The sequence below is a fragment of the Rosa chinensis genome, chromosome 7 (assembly GCF_002994745.2).
Source record: "Rosa chinensis cultivar Old Blush chromosome 7, RchiOBHm-V2, whole genome shotgun sequence".
Lineage (NCBI taxonomy): Eukaryota > Viridiplantae > Streptophyta > Magnoliopsida > Rosales > Rosaceae > Rosa > Rosa chinensis.
In genome coordinates this window covers 6581175-6597661 of record NC_037094.1, presented here as the reverse complement: position 1 = coordinate 6597661, position 16487 = coordinate 6581175, and the positions used below count along the sequence as shown (strand labels likewise).

The following is a 16487-nucleotide window of genomic DNA, read 5'->3' as shown; positions in this document are numbered from 1 at the left end:
ATGAAGGAACGTTAGATGAGAATAATTTCAGTCTCTCGGGAGTTGAATTTACGACTTTCTAAAAAAAGATTTATGTTATCGGACCAAACAATATTTGGTGTTTATTTAGTATTGAGAAATTATACGGCATATTATTGTATTAATATCCTTAGGCCTCCTTTGGTTCGCGAAAAGGAAATAATTTCCTTAAGAAATCCAATGGGAAAGGAAAACGAACTTCGTACTTACTTTCCCTTCTAAAAAAAAAAAAAAAACTTCCTACTAACTTTCATTTCCGCTATTTGGAAATGTTGGGAAAGTAAGGAGAAAATGCATGTTTGTTTCCATTTTAGTGTTTGGTTTGTATAAGGAAATGAAACAAAACCATACTAATATTCTATTTTTATCCTCATATATAATTACAAAATGTCATAAACTTTTTAAATAAAATTGTCAATAATAATTTTCAACAAGGATATGTACTTATACCAGGTAATTAATGCAGGGAAAGTAGAAGGGAAAATGAATCATTTGGAAGATGAGACTTGAGAGGATCATATTTTCCCTTCTTAAAAGAAAGTTGTTCATTTCCTTGTGCACACCAAACATAGAAAAATAATAACTTTCTTTTTCCAAACTCTCAATTCCGTGAACCAAACGAGGCCTAGAGATACACTGATTCTATGTATACGTAGATTAACTTAACTTGATATTAAATTAGTCTATTTCTGTATCGCGTTAATCTATCTTTTTATGAAACTAATTTACTTAGGTATAGCAGTCGCTACAATGAACCGTACACAACCCCATTCGTAATTCATTTTTGTAAATATATACAAAAAGACTATATAAAATAACATCTCGTCAAAGTTTGGCCTGTCTATTCCCAAAACGCGCGAGATTCGAGAGGGTGGAGCTTTAAGATTGGCAGAGCAGTGGACGACGCATGTAACCAAAGCCATAGCCATGGTGTCAATCCACTTCTCCAACTCTCTCACTGCTCTTAAACCTCCTCATCTTCCTCCTTACCTCTCCGCCCTTAAACCCTCTTCTTTTCTCCACAACAAGTTTCCAAACCCAACTAAGATCACCAAATACACAGCCTTTAGAGCCGAGCTCTCCCACGACGCGCCGTTCGCCGCCGCCATCGGCGCGTGCGTGCTCTCGTCGCTGGTGCTTCCGCCGGTCTCTGCTCCGGCAGACGATCCTGATGCTGGTTCCGGTATTGACTCCACCGATGCTAGGTTCGCAGTCATGGGGGTTGTTAGCTTCATTCCCTACTTCAATTGGCTGGTAAAAGAAAAAAGAATACACCTTTTTTATTTTCTTCATTTTGTTTGGAAATTGCTGTGTTTATATTTATTGGGTGTTTTGTGATTTTTGTTGGGTTGAAATGGTTATGGTAGAGTTGGGTTTTTGCTTGGCTGGATTCTGGGAAAAGGCGCTATGCTGTGTATGCACTTGTGTATTTGATCCCCTACATCAGGTTTTTCATCCTCAAACTCCCTATATTGAATGCTCTTGAATACTATGATTTGGCGCCATCGTCTATTTTGCACATGTTTAGTTTGTACTTTTGAGCAATGGAACACTGAAGCATATGCTTGCCGATTTTGTGAACATTGTAGAGTAGTTGTGCTGCTAATCAGCAAAGAGATTGTAGAAATAGTTGACAATCCTGAGTAATGATGTGTGGAATACCTTTTATTGGTTTGAGTATATAGGCACTAATGCAATTGTTCAACTTTCCCATGATTTATCAGATCAAATTTGAATTTGTCTCCTGAGGAGAGCTGGCTGCCTATTGCTAGCATTGTTTTCTGCATTATTCATGTCCAGGTATAGTATAATATGTCCTCTCTCATTATTCTTTTTACCCAGTTCAACCTGCATATTTTGTTGTTGTGTACTAGAGTGTATATCTTACAAGTCTTGCAGAAACTACCTTCAAATGGATATGCAAATTCCAATAATTGATAATGAAAGTTAATGCCTAAAAGGGAAGGATATATATACTTGTGAGCTACACCAAGAAACTATAAGCCCTTGTGAGGCTGGCAAGTGGTCCTAGACTAATTTTTTTTAGGCTTTTTGGTTGTGTTTCAATTCATTTTTCATTTTGAGGCCTAGACTTAATCTTGAGAATCCATATCCTTCCCCTCGCAGCTAGAAGCAAGTATTAAAAATGGAGATCTTCAGGGCTTTCAATTCTTTAATGAAGCTGCAAAGCATATTTCAGCAGTGACTAAAAAAAGAGATTATCTAGATGGGCATCAAGGTGCCTCGAAGAAGGTAACAACTTTGGCTGCTGAGAAGTTTCAATATATGCTAGATAGAATACATGTCCTTGTCTGAGAAAGATTCTAATGTTGTCTGTAGGGGAGGGAAAGAGAAAATAAGAACCTGCCATTCGGCCAAGAGCAGTCAAGAAACGAGATTGATAATTGGGGAGCTCCCAAAAGGCCCTTACAAGACCGTGACTTGAAGGAAGATAGGGATGACAATGAAAGAAGGAAACACTAGAATGTCAGAATTGCTTGCAGTAATTCAAATAGCAGGAGGGATATGAGGATATCCCATACAGCAGATGTAGTCTGATATGTTTAGGTGCATAATGTTTTGAATTTAGCATGTTATGATGATTCATTTACATGTAGAATGTAGAATCGGGTTGTACTCCTTTGCAGTGAAGTCGATATACAAAGTTCCTTTTATCATGACTTACATTGTGAATGGCTAATTTTTAGGTAGCAAAGTAAATTGTGACCAAATGAATGTTAAACTGATTGGTCCATGGCAGTAGATGAAACTTACACGCAAATATTTTCTCACTGAGTGGATAAATAGTGGATCATGTTGCTGCTGTTGCAGTAGTCTAACCATAAAAGATTTGCTTGAAAATCAAAACACTCTTCACTGTAAACACATTGCAACTATATATACAAAGTCATTGTATATCCCTGAAGTTATAAACACCTTAGCTTAAAAGGTGAGCATCATATAGAGTTGGATCCTGAAATAGATTTCTTGATAGGGAAAGGACTCAGGAGCCTCGCCTTAAACAAATAATCCAGAGCAACAGCAGCAGAAAGAAAAACAAAAAGATTTTCAGATACATACACTGCACCATCAAAAGCATGTGATATTAAGCTATCAGTGTTTAGTTCCAGAGGTCTTCCACCATCCAGCATAGCAAGACCTGCAAGCCAATTAATTTGATTTGAATCCTAAACCATACAATGCAGGACAGCCATAAGTTTTAATAAGCTTGAAGGATGCTATTAGTACCTTTGACAACCCCAAAAGCTGCAGGTGCTCCTGTCTTAAGGTGACCATTATCCAAGTCTCTCCTTATGGCGTATCGGAATGTAACTCCGAATAGTGCACAGCTAATAAAGGTGATTGCCAGAGGGAGTATCAGCTCAGAACTGCTGTTCACTTGAGTGAAGGAGAAGGGCAATCCAGCAACTGTGCCAACAAGGGCTGCAACTGAAGCTGCTTTTATGGATTCCAACTTCTCTTGATCCTTGTCGATTTCCCCATTCTCAGACTCTGCAGAAGCATATCCATTTCCGAATTGATCCCCAGTTTGTGTGAGGGCACGTTCGGCTTCTTCCACCATGGCTTTTGCCTCTGATATCTCCTTTTGACATTCATCAATCTTTAACATACAAGAAGCAGTGTGTAAGCAATGACAAGCTAGGTTAATTTTTCAAGAAATGTCTCAAAAAACACAACAAGAATGAAACAAACAGACTCCTATAACTATCTAGCAACACAAATACACACAATGGGGCCTAATGAATTTGTAGAGAAAATCAAAGTTTACAGCTTTTTCACTTCAAGGAATCAGAAAAGGGGGTCTAAAACCAAATACCCAATTCAGAAACAAACCCGAAAAAGCCAATTAATATGAGAACTGAAAAGAGCGTTAACCTCAGAAGCCCTGGTTTCAAGTTTGTTAATATACTCCCTCGCAAGCTTAGCCTCAAGTTCTTGTCTTTCAATCTCAGCGAGTTCTCTTTTGGCATTCTCTACTCTCTCGGACGCTTTGACCAACCCATCAAGCAAAACCCTGTTCTCTTCTTTGTTGAGTAGCTCCTCCACTTGCTCGCCCACAATGCCACCCAGCGAGTCCTTGAAGCTACCGCTGTTTTCAGAGGCGCTGGCCCTGCATTTCACAAGAAGGAAACGAAGTGTTGAAGAAGGAGGAGGAGGTCTGTGAAAGATTCTGGAGGTGATGAGGAGGTTTCGTGGGAAGAGGGATATGGAGTTTGTGGAGGGAACAAGATTGATGGTTAAGGGCATGGTGGTCACTCAGTTTGGAGGATTTGATTTTGTTATCCTATGAAAATTGTTTTTGTTCAGGGGAAAGACTCGCTGTGCTTTCTTTTCGCAACTAGAGATTCGTACTTAGGAACGAGTGATGCTTATTGCTTTTGATAGTAGTATGCTCTCATTCACTTTTCATAAACCAAAAATGTTGATCAGTCGATGTTTTAAAACACTGTTTTCTACAAACAACTAATGTGTGAATTGGTCAAAATGATATATACTTCGATTTTTTCCCCCTAAATTTGGTATCGTATTGTACTTTATCAAAGTGAAGGAGGATAAAAATTCAAAAGTTGAGTAAGAATTATACTAGATCAAATGTTCATCCCCTGTAATATTATTAACAAAAAAACATATAACACGCAGATGAACCCTTATTCAAAATAGACTAGTTCTCAATAATAGTTTCCTAAATAAGTCAATACGGTTCTAAAAAAAAAACTTTTTTTTACTTAAAACATTACCTAAAGAAAGAACCATGTAGATTGGTGGAGATTACTCTATTGTTTCAATAACTACACTTTGAGTACCACAGTTACGTGCATTAGCAAGCAAAATGTATATATATATTTTTTATGGAACGAGGAGTTGTATTATTTTTTTATTTTCAAGAAGTGAGATTCAATTTTATAATCGAACAACCATTTCGACAACTTATGATCTGTTTTGCCTTAAATTTACGGATTATCCATGTTTGGTTAAATTCAGCTCCAAATGTTCATAATCCGCATACTAACGATTATAACCATTGTTTATGATTAAGGAATACCATGTATTCACATTTAACAAAAATATGAATAGAGGTATCTAAATTGGCCGATCACGAAATTGATATGTTACCAATAACTCGAAAAAATGTTAAAACTCGATTTGCATTAGCTCATTCCGTATGTGAGATACCCAATCCAAAACTTAATCTTTTTACGTGCTGAATAATAAAGGTGGGGGTTCTAATGGTAAAATTGAGTTAAAACCTGTGTCGAGTGTTGAAATCCCGCGAGGAATGCTTCCGTTGGTAAGCAGAAGGTTTAAGCTGTCGACTAGTGTACCCTTGGTCTTGTTCCACCGCCCACGCTCCATGGCCTCCGTAGCTCCACCGCCCAAGCGCGTCGGCACCCACAATGGAAGCTTCCACTGCGACGAAGCCCTCGGCTGCTTCATGATTCGCCTCACCGATAAGTTCTCCAACGCCGAAATCGTCCGCACCCGCGACCCCAAGGTTCGATTTTCATTTTCTGTTCTGTTCTAGCTCACCCAGAAATTGACCTAATTTAATCGATTCGAGATTGGGAATTGGAAGTTGCGGTATGTGTAATTGGAGTTTGTTTTGGGGGGTTTTAGGTCTTGGAGGGTTTGGACGCTGTGCTTGATGTTGGGGGTGTGTATCACCCGAGCTCGGATCGGTACGATCATCACCAGAAGGGGTTTGAGGAGGTTTTTGGCCATGGGTTTAAGACCAAGCTGAGTAGTGCTGGACTGGTCTACAAGGTAATTTTAAAGGCGCTCTCTTTTTGGGGTTTATGTATGGGTTTTGTGATTGTTTTAGCTTATTTATTTATGTTGAATTTGATCGCAGCATTTTGGGAAGGAAATAATAGCCAAGGAGCTTCAAGTTGATGAAGGACACCTTGATGTGCAGAGGCTGTTCTTGGCTGTTTACAAAAGCTTTATGGAGGTACTATACAGTCTCCATCTTTCTCATGCTATCTGAAGTTACTATAGCGTTGTTTTAGCTGTAATCTTTTCTCTTTATTTGAAATTTCATGGACTCGCAGATATTGCTATTGTTTCTTCTTCAAATTTGTACTCAAGTGCCAAATTTTATTGCTGTATTTTGTTTGCTTTAATGTTGTGAAGATTCATTTTTGACATTTACACATGTTATTGCAATGGCGTTTTTGACATTATAGATTGATTGTACTTGTCACAGGCGATTGATGCAGTTGACAATGGGATCAATCAGTATGATACCGACCAGCCTCCAAGATATGTGAATAATACACACTTATCTTCAAGGGTGGGGAGGTTGAATTTGGACTGGATAGATCCTGATCAATCATCTGAGAAGGAGAATGAAGCCTTTCAACAAGCAATGGCTCTAGCTGGCAGTGAATTTTTAAGTGTGCGTCTTTCTTTGATTAAGAGTTAAGAGATATGAAAAGGCGTTTCTTTGATTAACATACAAATTTGAACATATATCCCAAATAGAAGGGGTTAAAGCTTTAATGAGGTTGTGTTCTATTGCAGTTTGTTTCTATCCCCTTTTTAATGATCTGTTTCCAAATTTCAGAGTCTGCGTTTTCATGCCAAATCATGGTTACCAGCACGGTCTATTGTGATGGAGTGTCTCCTAGCAAGATGGAGTATTGATCCTAGTGGAGAAATTATGGTTTTGAATCGGTTTTGTCCTGTAAGTGTCATTGCTGTAGTCCCTTTACTTATTTGATGTGTTATTACTGAAGCAGATGATATTTAGGTGTTCAATTTCTTCCATACATCTTAAACCTTTTTTAGATTGAATTGTTTATATCCCTCACTGGCCTTAATTGAGACATTTGTATGTGTCTGTCCCCTACAGTGGAAGCTTCATTTATTTGAACTTGAAGAGGAGATGAAGATTGACCCGCCCATCAAATATGTTCTCTATCAGGTACTTCCATCTATCTCATTTCCTTGCTTCTTCTTTTTTGTTTTTTATTGTTCACTTCAATGATCCAGAAACAAATTCACAATCTTGGATAATATACATGTCAAGGAGTACAGGCGTTACAGAACTTGTCTGCTTATGAATATTAGTGTTTGTCATGCAATTGGAAATATTGATAGCTACTGTGCAGTTTGTTTTAGTCTTCTAGAAAATGCAAGCAGCTTTATAGGACTTCTGAGGATACTCTGGAATTGGGTTTTTGGTTACTAATGATTTTTCTTTTTTCATTTTCTTTTTTGGTTGGTGAGATTGTGGGTGTTGTTTTAGTCTTTTAGAATTGCAAGTAGCTTTAGAGGACTTCTGAGGATACCCTCGAATTGATATTTTGGTTACTGATGATTTTTCCTGCTTGTGAAGTCAGCTTTTCTGTTTTTGGTCTTTAATTATAGTTCCCTTTCTCTTCCTTTGTCCTGTCCCTTTCACTATTTGTATACTTGCCGACTGTCTGATCTCATTCCTCTTAATGATATACCTCCTATAGTCTCCTATTTTAGCAAAAGTGAAAAAGAAGGCTCCACTTTTCTTAAATATGTTGACAATATGTCTGCATAAATGATTCAACAATTGCTGATATTATTCATCACAATAATTTGCAGGATGATAGGAGTAAAAGCTGGCGAGTTCAAGCGGTGGCAGTTGCTCCTGATAGATTCGAGAGCCGAAAGCCTCTTGCATCTCAGTGGCGAGGGCTTAGAGACGATGAGCTCTCAACAGCGACTGGGATTCCCGGATGTGTCTTTGTCCACATGAGCGGGTTTATCGGAGGAAATCAAACATATGAGGGTGCTCTGGCCATGGCAAAGGCTAGTCTGAAGCTTTCGTAAACAAGATTTTGACCTGCATATTGGCATTTACTAATTCAGATGGATTACTAAACTCTCAGAACTTCACATTAGTCTATGCTGATTGATCTCATCTCCCTAAGGAACAACTTTCCCTCAGAGTTTCTACAAATTGTATTGCAATGCCCATGACTGGAGGCTATTGTTCTCTCAATGACTTGGAATTTTTTTAGCTATATATCTGGTTGGTTAAGCATGTTCATTTGGCCTTGTAGTTGATTAAGCTATCCTTTCATTTTCGATTCTGAAAATGTAAATAGGTAAAATGAGAGCAAGATCTATTTCCAAAGATAGGAATTTACAGTAGGCCAGTAGGGGATATCCTCTCCCTCACAAGAGTCACTGAGTCACACACAGTCCATTTAGGCTTACAGTAAATGGTAAAAGAATGAAAAAGTTAATGTATTCCCAGTTCGAAGGAAGGAAAATTACTGCGGTGTACTTCAACTATGATACTGTCACTACTTTTCCCAGTTGAAAAGAAGAACAAAAATTAGTGTGGTGTACTTCAATTATGACACTCTCACTACTCAACAGTTCATTTAGGTCAGTAAAGCGTACAGTATACAACTCCAAATATTCTTCGACAATCAATCCCAAAGAGCAAAGCAGCCATGGCCACACTGACTCACGCCGCCGCCGCCGCCGCCATCGCCATCACCGCCTCATCACCGCTCGCAAAACCCATCTCTTCCAGTCGCACCACCACCAATCCCCTATCCCATCTCTCTTTCCCTTTCTCCCCATCCAAAACCCTAAACCTCACCGCCAAAACCACCTCAATCAAATCCTCCTCCTCCTCCGATCTCTCCACCACCACCGTAACGACGACCTCCATCTCCTCCTCCCCGCAAACCCTCAAGTCCCGCCTCCACAATGGCGACACCCTCTACGGCCTCTTCCTCCTCAGCTTCTCCCCCACCCTCGCCGAGATTGCCGGCCTCTCCGGCTACGACTTTGTCGTCGTCGACATGGAGCACGGCCCCGGCGGAATCTCCGAAGCCCTCTCCTGCCTCCGCGCCCTCGCCGCCACCCAAACCCCGGCGATCCTCCGGCTGCCGGAATCCTCCCCGACCTGGGCCAAGAAAGCCCTCGATCTCGGCCCGCAGGGGATCATGTTCCCGATGATCGACAGCTCCAAGGAGGCCGAGAAAGCCGTCTCCTACTGCCGCTTCCCTCCCGCCGGCGTCCGCGGCTCCGCACACACCGTCGTCCGCGCCTCCAGCTACGGCATCGACGAGGGGTATTTGAGTAATTACGAGGACCAATTGCTGATCATGTGCCAGGTGGAGACCGAGGAGGGCGTGAAGAGAGCGGAGGAGATCGCGGCCGTCGCAAGCGTTGACTGCGTGCAGATGGGGCCGTTGGATCTGAGCGCCAGCCTTGGGTACCTGTGGGACCCGGGGAACAAGAAGGTCCGGAACGCGTTGAAGGTTGCCGAGAAGGCCGTGCTGGGCACCGACCCCCTTGTGGGTGGGGCCTACTTGGCTGGGTTCGCTATGCCCCACGATGGGCCCCAGGACCTGAGGACACGTGGCTACCACATGGTGTCCGGTTCCGTCGACGTCGGGCTGTTTAGGAGCGCAGCGGTGGAGGACGTGAGGAGGTTTCAGGCGAGCTTGATCAACGGCTCTGATGAGGAGCGTGGGGATGATGCAGATGAGAAGTACTGGAGCGAATGATACCTTTGACTTTGTAAATTCTCGTGGGTTTTGTGGTGTTTTTCTATAATAAAAAAAAAGTTTATTTGCCGGCTTAACGATTTAATTACTATGTTAATCAGTAATTTAGGAAGATTAAGAACCAAACTTAGAATTTTGGGTCAATATCAACTAGGAAGATGGTGATGTTTGATCATAATTTTTATCATGATTAAGATTTAAGAAAGATATTATAGTATTTTGTCTTTTAAGAGTTTGGCTTATGTGCACTTAGCTGGGTTGGGGAGCATTATTCAGTTGAAATGGACTATGAACCAATTCATTATCATTAGTAGGCAATTTGCCATAATCAAGTGGGTGATTCAACCAAGATGTAGTTAGTCTATGAAAACTGCCAGAGGAATTGTAAGTGTTGAGTTGAATTTTGCTTCTACTTTTTAGGTAATAACCAACAAATTTCATCCAAGAACATCAGATACAAAATAAAACAAACTAGTATCCGGATTAAGCACTAAAGATTAGTAATTAAAAAAAAAAAACATCTACATGTAAACCATAAATGGAAAGTAAAGATTACTTCATTTTATTGTTTAGTTTTTTGTCTCGTTTGGTTCACGGAAAGAAAAGTAATTCCTTTATCTTTTCTATGGAAAGAGAAATGAAATTTCCCAACAACTTTCCATTATGATGTTTAGTAACGTAAGGAAAGTTATTAAAAAGTTTGTAAATAATGTAATAAAATAATATGTTGTGAGTAACAAATGCAAGAAAAGAATGTGGAAAATGATTCATTTGAGATTTGGTAGGAACTGCTTTCCCCCTTATTTTCCCTTCATTCAGGAAATGATTTCATTTCCTTTTGCATCCCAAATGCAAGAAAGAAACAAGTTTCCTTTCCTAATACTTCTTTTCCGTGAACCAAACGTAGCCTTTTATGTTTCATCACTTTGAATAAGTGAGCGGCTAATTCTACAACTATCTTTATTTGTTAGAGATTCTCTTCTCGATTAGATAAAAGAAGTATAGCGGTTTTGTTACTTCAAGAACTTAAACTCTGCTGTATGGACCTTTATGAGCAAAATATACGTACATATTCATTCCCCTGAAAAAAAAATCAAAATTGCGTTGAGAATTTATGGGAACAGTTTTTTTTTTCATTTTTTTTTTTCAGATAAAAAATCCTTCAGAATTTACATATACCAGAAAACTCTTATCGGCCCCAAAGGTCCAAAACGAGAGTGTGCAGTGCGGTGCGGTGTGGGCAAGCGAAATCGGAAGCCCCGGGAAATGATTGAAACTGGGTCCTCTTCCTTTTTCAATTGCCGCCACCTAAACTTCGCATTAATATCGTCATTGTGGGTCGCCACCAAGTCCCCTATTTAGCTTCCTTTACACAAAACTCATTCTCATTAGTCTCGCTTCTTCTTCTTCTTCTCCTCCTCTCTCTGAGATTCTTCTGAGAGGCTCTCTGTCTGCGATATGGAGTTGTTCTACTTTCTTCTGTTTGGTGCTCTCTCGGCGGTGGTGGCAGCTTTGGAGCTGAGCAAGAGGAACAAGGATCGCATTAGTACCTCCTCTGTTTTCACTGCCTTCAAGAACAACTATCTCCTCATCTATTCTCTTATGATGGGTACGCCAGCTTAGATCTGCCTTCTCTTTCTCTTTCCCCATCTGGGTTTTTTTTCTCTCTCTATTATGGGTTTTATTTACAGTAATGTGGTTCTTCTCTTTTCTTCTGTATTTTCTGGATGCGGGCTTTGTTCGGATTTGAGAATATCTTCTATGCTACACAGTCGATACGGCTTTGGTCGACTGTTATGGTTTGGTTGGAAACAAATTGACGAATTAGAGAGGATATGAGATACATCAAATTGCTGTTTTCGTTTCCCAGAAGTGATCTGAACTAAACGTAGAGAGTCAGATTCGGGTCATATGATCAACGACTTGTTGTTTGATCCAAATGTGTCTTGATCTGGTTGTGTTATTATACCAACAACTTAATCGAATTACTTATTAGCTACTGCTGGCTTGTTATTAAGGTTGATTTACGTAGTTAATGCTGTAACTCATGTTCTTGGTACACCATGTTTTCTGGATCTTTTGTTTTGCTTGTAGTAGTACAGACATTTATGTTCAAAAGGCAGATCGTTGAATTAGATGGTGGCTTTTCATTGTGAAATATTTTATGATTTCTGGATCTGATCAAAATTGTTGTTGCCACAGCTGGGGATTGGTTGCAGGGTCCATATGTTTACTACCTCTACAGCACATATGGATTTTCAAAGGGGGATATTGGACAACTCTTTATTGCTGGGTTTGGGTCGTCTATGTTGTTCGGAACAGTTGTAGGGTCACTAGCTGACAAACAGTATGTTTCATGTTCATTGCTTGATTTCCTTAAAAAAACTTATATATAATTGTACTTCTCTCATCATTGATGTCTCAATTCAGGGGTCGGAAGAGGGCATGTGTTACATACTGCATAACTTACATCCTAAGTTGCTTCACCAAGCATTTTCCTGACTACAAAGTTTTAATGTTGGGACGCGTGCTGGGAGGCATTGCAACTTCTCTACTTTTTTCAGCTTTCGAGTCTTGGCTCGTTGCAGAACACAATAAGGTGAGTCGTTGCTTTGATAATTACTTGTAATTTTGGAAGTCATATTTGTGGTAGCTTCTAATTTGTCGTTAATGTTACAAAATCATGGCTCAATAATTCCTTCTGTGACAGTAAGGATCCTACTCATGTACTTCGAGGAGGGGAAACCAGCCATTTACTGGTTTCAAGGGCTGGAGTTTTTTCCTTCCCCTAAGTATTCCAGCTAGACTTTTAGAATCAATAATACTTCACAGTGCAGTTGTTTGTAACTTATTGTGTTCCCGAATATTTGCAGAGGGGCTTTGAGCAACAATGGCTTTCACTCACATTCTCTAAGGCCATTTTTCTTGGAAACGGTCTGATTGCTATTGTATCTGGGTTGTTGGGGAATCTTCTGGTAGATTCTCTGGCATTGGGTCCAGTTGCTCCATTTGATGCTGCTGCCTGCATTTTGGCAATTGGCATGGCAATCATATTGGCAACATGGAGTGAAAACTATGGAGACTCATCAGATAACAAGAACTTGCTGACCCAATTCCAGGGCGCTGCTATAGCCATTGCTTCTGGTAGGCCTAACCTTATTATTGATAGTTTCTCAGTTTTTATAGATGATAAAGTTCATTAAGAAATTCTTTCTTTCTTTTTTGGTTCAAATAGATAATATAAGTTATATAGAAAGGTCTTATTGTTTTGGTCTGACCCCCCTCCCCCAAGACACACACACACACACCCGCTGCACCCACTCTTTTTTTTCTTTTTCTTTTTTGTCACAACTTGTTTTGTTACTGTATTTCATTTGAAACAGATGAGAAAATCGCTTTGCTGGGTGCCATACAGTCCTTATTTGAAGGCTCAATGTATACCTTTGTGTTTCTCTGGACTCCCGCTTTGAGCCCAAATGATGAGGAGATTCCACATGGTTTCATTTTTGCGACATTCATGCTAGCGTCAATGTTGGGAAGCTCTATTGCATCTCGATTGATGGCCAGCTCAGCCCCCAGAGTCGAAAGCTACATGCAGATTGTATTTGCAGTTTCTGCAGCATCCCTTCTGTGTCCCATTGTGACAAGTGTATGTCATGAATTCTACTTAACTAATCTATCTCCAAATATATAATTCTGAATCTTTTTTAACTCATGGTTGCATTGGATATACTGCTCACTAGTCACTAATAATTTGTCTATTGACAGTTCTTGATTGCACCTTCTAACGTGAAAGGTGGAGGCATCTCGTTCTCAGGGTATTTTCAGATTTTTGGCTTCTGCACATTTGAGGCCTGTGTGGGGATTTTCTGGCCATCTATCATGAAAATGAGGTCACAATACATCCCAGAGGAGGCACGAAGCACCATCATGAACTTCTTTCGCATTCCTCTCAACATCTTTGTGTGCGTGGTGCTGTACAATGTGAGTGATTTTGATTGCATTTCTCATAAGTCATTGGATGCCTACCCATACTTGCCTTTCTATAAAAATCAAATAAAAAAAAAAGTGGGGGGTTTTCTTCTTCTCATAGACTCACAAATGTTTGCTTTTTGTCCTGTATATAGCATTTGACCTGTGTTGTTTTCTTTCCAGGTTAATGCATTTCCCATCACCATCATGTTCGGTATGTGCTCGATTTTCCTCGGTACGGCTGCTGTGTTGCAGAGGCGGCTCTTTGTGATAACTGACGGCCATAAGTCAAGTAAGTTCTGCAATTGCGATTAGTTCTTGCTGTGTAAATGATATATTCCAACTCTATATTACACAGTTGCCTCCCCTCTCATCACAGTTACATTCACCCTTATCATGTGGTGATGGTTAATAACATGTACTTTGATTCTTTGCAGAATCACAAGAATGGGAACCGATGGAGAGGGACACAGAAGCAGAGCCATTAAATGACTAATTGATGACAGTAGGGTTAAAAAAAAAAAACAATAAAAACCTTTGGTATTTTTTGATGCTTGAAACAAGCCGACTATTCCAAGTTGTATTTACGAGCTGCATCTTGGTTTTCTCCTTGCTGTTGGATTGATGAGGAAAATACGGTTTGATGCCGCGAGTCCGCGACTTCAAAACAGGGTATAGAGGATATTCATGGGGCAATCAGCTGATTGCTATAACGTAAAGAAATGATTAACTAAAGAGTGTAGTTGCTGTGTAGTAACTTATAGTTCATGTACTTCTCCAATCACTTCAGACTGGTGTTTGGCATCAGCTATATTTTCGTGTTAAAAGTCCATGTCAGAAGATGTAAGGATGCTCCTTTTTGATCTGTCATTGGCTGCTTTTGTTTTTGTTTTTTTTTTTTGGTAGGAGGTAGCATCTAAAGATTGTAAGGCTATTCTGCCAATATAAATCTAGGGGAGTGAAATCTACTCTTATCTATTTTATTTTATTTTATTGAAATTTTTATAAGAAGGCAAAATTAAGTTATTAAAAATAAAATTTAAATTACTGAAAAAAAAAAACATAGTGTGAATTGTAAAATAAAGAGTGCCTACATCTATAGCTTTGAAGCATATTGGTCACCGATTGTAATTCGTTAATCAAATTCAATTTGATCCTTTTATTTCTAGTAGGTTACGCCTGTTGCTGTAATGTTCTCCCTCATTTCATTTTATGAGGCATCATGCAATTGCAAATAGAAAGAAGTAAGCAGTTCTTGAAAGATGAAAGATGCAATGCAATTCACTAAATCAACTAATCAAGTAAATGTTTTAGATTACAAGCTTACAGTACCATGAATTTTACTTTGCAAAACTCATAGATACCACAATTACAAGTTGAGATGACCAATATGCAGACTATACTCATATTTACCATTTCTCAAGTTTGAAATTTACAGCTTTTGAAAGTGAGGGACGAAAAAAGGGGACTTAAACTAGAAGGTAGACCATGAGAAGCTCCAGAATTGTTCTTCACCCATTAGCCTCTGACTTAGAAGTTAAGACCAGAGGAGACTGACCATGTGTGACAGCCTATTCATGTTCTTTCATGTCTTCTCCACATGACATGATGCAATAAACACACTGAAATGACTGAATCCATCATCTTCTGCCTAATCAGTAATCATATTTTACGTGGAAACAAACCCATCTGGGCCAACACCGCTCTCCTATTTCCACCTCCTTTCAGCTTGGATACCCATTTTCAGCAACTTGAGCTGCACAATCATCTCATGCATGGCCATGATCCCTCCACCTGGTCCATGTGCCACTATTAGCCACATGATTGACTTCTCCAAAATATCAAGTAACCCAACCAGCAAACTCCACCCTGTAGTTAACAGTGTCTTTGTTTATGACGGTTTACCAGTGTACATAGATCTCCACAATGCATTTGTTTAAGGTGTTTCACCCTTTGATGATTTGACTTTTTGAGTCTTTCTGACCTTCTGAAAAGATGAACCATCACTCAAAGCGAGGGGCACTGCGGTAAATTCACTATCCAGGTTGTCTAGCCAATAAGATTTGCACCTCCACTGATTCAAAGACCCACTCTCCTAAATTTGAGAGAGAAATCCCGGAGTGAGAGAGAGAGGAGTTGAGGACTTAAAATGGCCAATCTTAGTAGTCCAAGGTACCAGTTCTTGTTGGCTTTGCAGTTCCTTCTGTTGGTGCAATCCAGAGTCTGGTGCTATCAGTACAAAGTTGGAGATCTAGATGCTTGGGGAATACCCACTTCAGCAAACCCACAGGTCTACACCAAATGGTCAAAATACCATGAATTCAAGATTGGAGATTCTCTCTGTAAGTAACTTTTATTCTTCTTCCTGTGTCCTCATTCCAAATCAACACCTACACAAAATGCTCAAGCTTTACTATTCCTATATGTGCAGTGTTCTTGTACCCACCAAGCCAAGACTCAGTGATTCAAGTGACAGAGCAATCCTACAAGGACTGCAACCTCAAAGATCCAATCTTGTACATGAACAATGGCAACTCTCTCTTTAATTTTACTGCAGAAGGAGTGTTCTACTTCACAAGTGGAGAACCTGGTAACTGTGAAAAGGGCCAGAAGCTCTACATTGCTACAGGGAATGGCACTGCTTACTCTCCTGCATATGGTCCAAGTGGATTGCCGGATTCTGCTCCGTCTTACACCAACGTTTTCGGCTCAATTCCGGCACCGCCTTCTTCTTCACCATCACAAAGTGTTCCGCTTCTGATAATGGCTGTGATTGGTTTTGTGGTATGTGCATTACTCGATGGCAATTTATGAAGAACTTAAGCATTGCTATTGTTCTCTTTGGATTACTCATTCTTTCATCACATTCATGATTTTGTAATTCTTTTTGCAATGTAATAGTAATAAAGCATATGATGTGAGATTTATAGCCTTTATCTTCTCTTTTGTTGTTCTTTACCATTTTGGGTG

The 16487-nt window shown here is 39.7% G+C and overlaps 6 protein-coding genes across 6 annotated transcripts; 5 read left to right on the top strand and 1 right to left on the bottom strand.

Annotated features, from left to right (window-relative positions):
* The first annotated feature begins 846 nt into the window (after positions 1 to 846).
* LOC112175280 lies at positions 847 to 2703 on the top strand. Its single transcript, XM_024312954.2, has 5 exons — positions 847 to 1272; positions 1386 to 1465; positions 1743 to 1818; positions 2146 to 2271; positions 2359 to 2703. The coding sequence occupies exons 1-5, from the start codon at positions 946 to 948 to the stop codon at positions 2500 to 2502; spliced, it is 753 nt and encodes a 250-aa protein (XP_024168722.1). The 5' UTR covers positions 847 to 945; the 3' UTR covers positions 2503 to 2703.
* Positions 2704 to 2956: 253 nt separating this feature from the next.
* LOC112175279 lies at positions 2957 to 4383 on the bottom strand. The gene is made up of 3 exons (XM_024312953.2): positions 3916 to 4383; positions 3268 to 3640; positions 2957 to 3178 (listed from the first exon to the last, which is right to left on the bottom strand). Exons 1-3 carry the CDS (start codon positions 4285 to 4287, stop codon positions 2976 to 2978), a joined length of 948 nt encoding a protein of 315 aa, XP_024168721.1. The 5' UTR covers positions 4288 to 4383; the 3' UTR covers positions 2957 to 2975.
* Positions 4384 to 5272: 889 nt separating this feature from the next.
* Positions 5273 to 8063, top strand: LOC112178678 (MYG1 protein). The gene is made up of 7 exons (XM_024316863.2): positions 5273 to 5533; positions 5656 to 5802; positions 5891 to 5989; positions 6245 to 6436; positions 6605 to 6724; positions 6893 to 6964; positions 7618 to 8063. Exons 1-7 carry the CDS (start codon positions 5318 to 5320, stop codon positions 7843 to 7845), a joined length of 1074 nt encoding a protein of 357 aa, XP_024172631.1. The 5' UTR covers positions 5273 to 5317; the 3' UTR covers positions 7846 to 8063.
* Positions 8064 to 8283: 220 nt separating this feature from the next.
* LOC112178679 (2-keto-3-deoxy-L-rhamnonate aldolase) lies at positions 8284 to 9622 on the top strand. Its single transcript, XM_024316864.2, has one exon. It carries the CDS (start codon positions 8478 to 8480, stop codon positions 9543 to 9545), a length of 1068 nt encoding a protein of 355 aa, XP_024172632.1. The 5' UTR covers positions 8284 to 8477; the 3' UTR covers positions 9546 to 9622.
* A 1125-nt stretch (positions 9623 to 10747) lies between these two features.
* Positions 10748 to 14029, top strand: LOC112175861 (molybdate-anion transporter). Its single transcript, XM_024313610.2, has 8 exons — positions 10748 to 11154; positions 11748 to 11892; positions 11976 to 12144; positions 12419 to 12689; positions 12929 to 13194; positions 13314 to 13529; positions 13701 to 13809; positions 13955 to 14029. Exons 1-8 carry the CDS (start codon positions 11004 to 11006, stop codon positions 14011 to 14013), a joined length of 1386 nt encoding a protein of 461 aa, XP_024169378.1. The 5' UTR covers positions 10748 to 11003; the 3' UTR covers positions 14014 to 14029.
* Positions 14030 to 15483: 1454 nt separating this feature from the next.
* LOC112175862 (mavicyanin) lies at positions 15484 to 16453 on the top strand. The gene is made up of 2 exons (XM_024313611.2): positions 15484 to 15859; positions 15949 to 16453. The coding sequence occupies exons 1-2, from the start codon at positions 15667 to 15669 to the stop codon at positions 16329 to 16331; spliced, it is 576 nt and encodes a 191-aa protein (XP_024169379.1). The 5' UTR covers positions 15484 to 15666; the 3' UTR covers positions 16332 to 16453.
* The last annotated feature ends 34 nt before the right edge of the window (positions 16454 to 16487 follow it).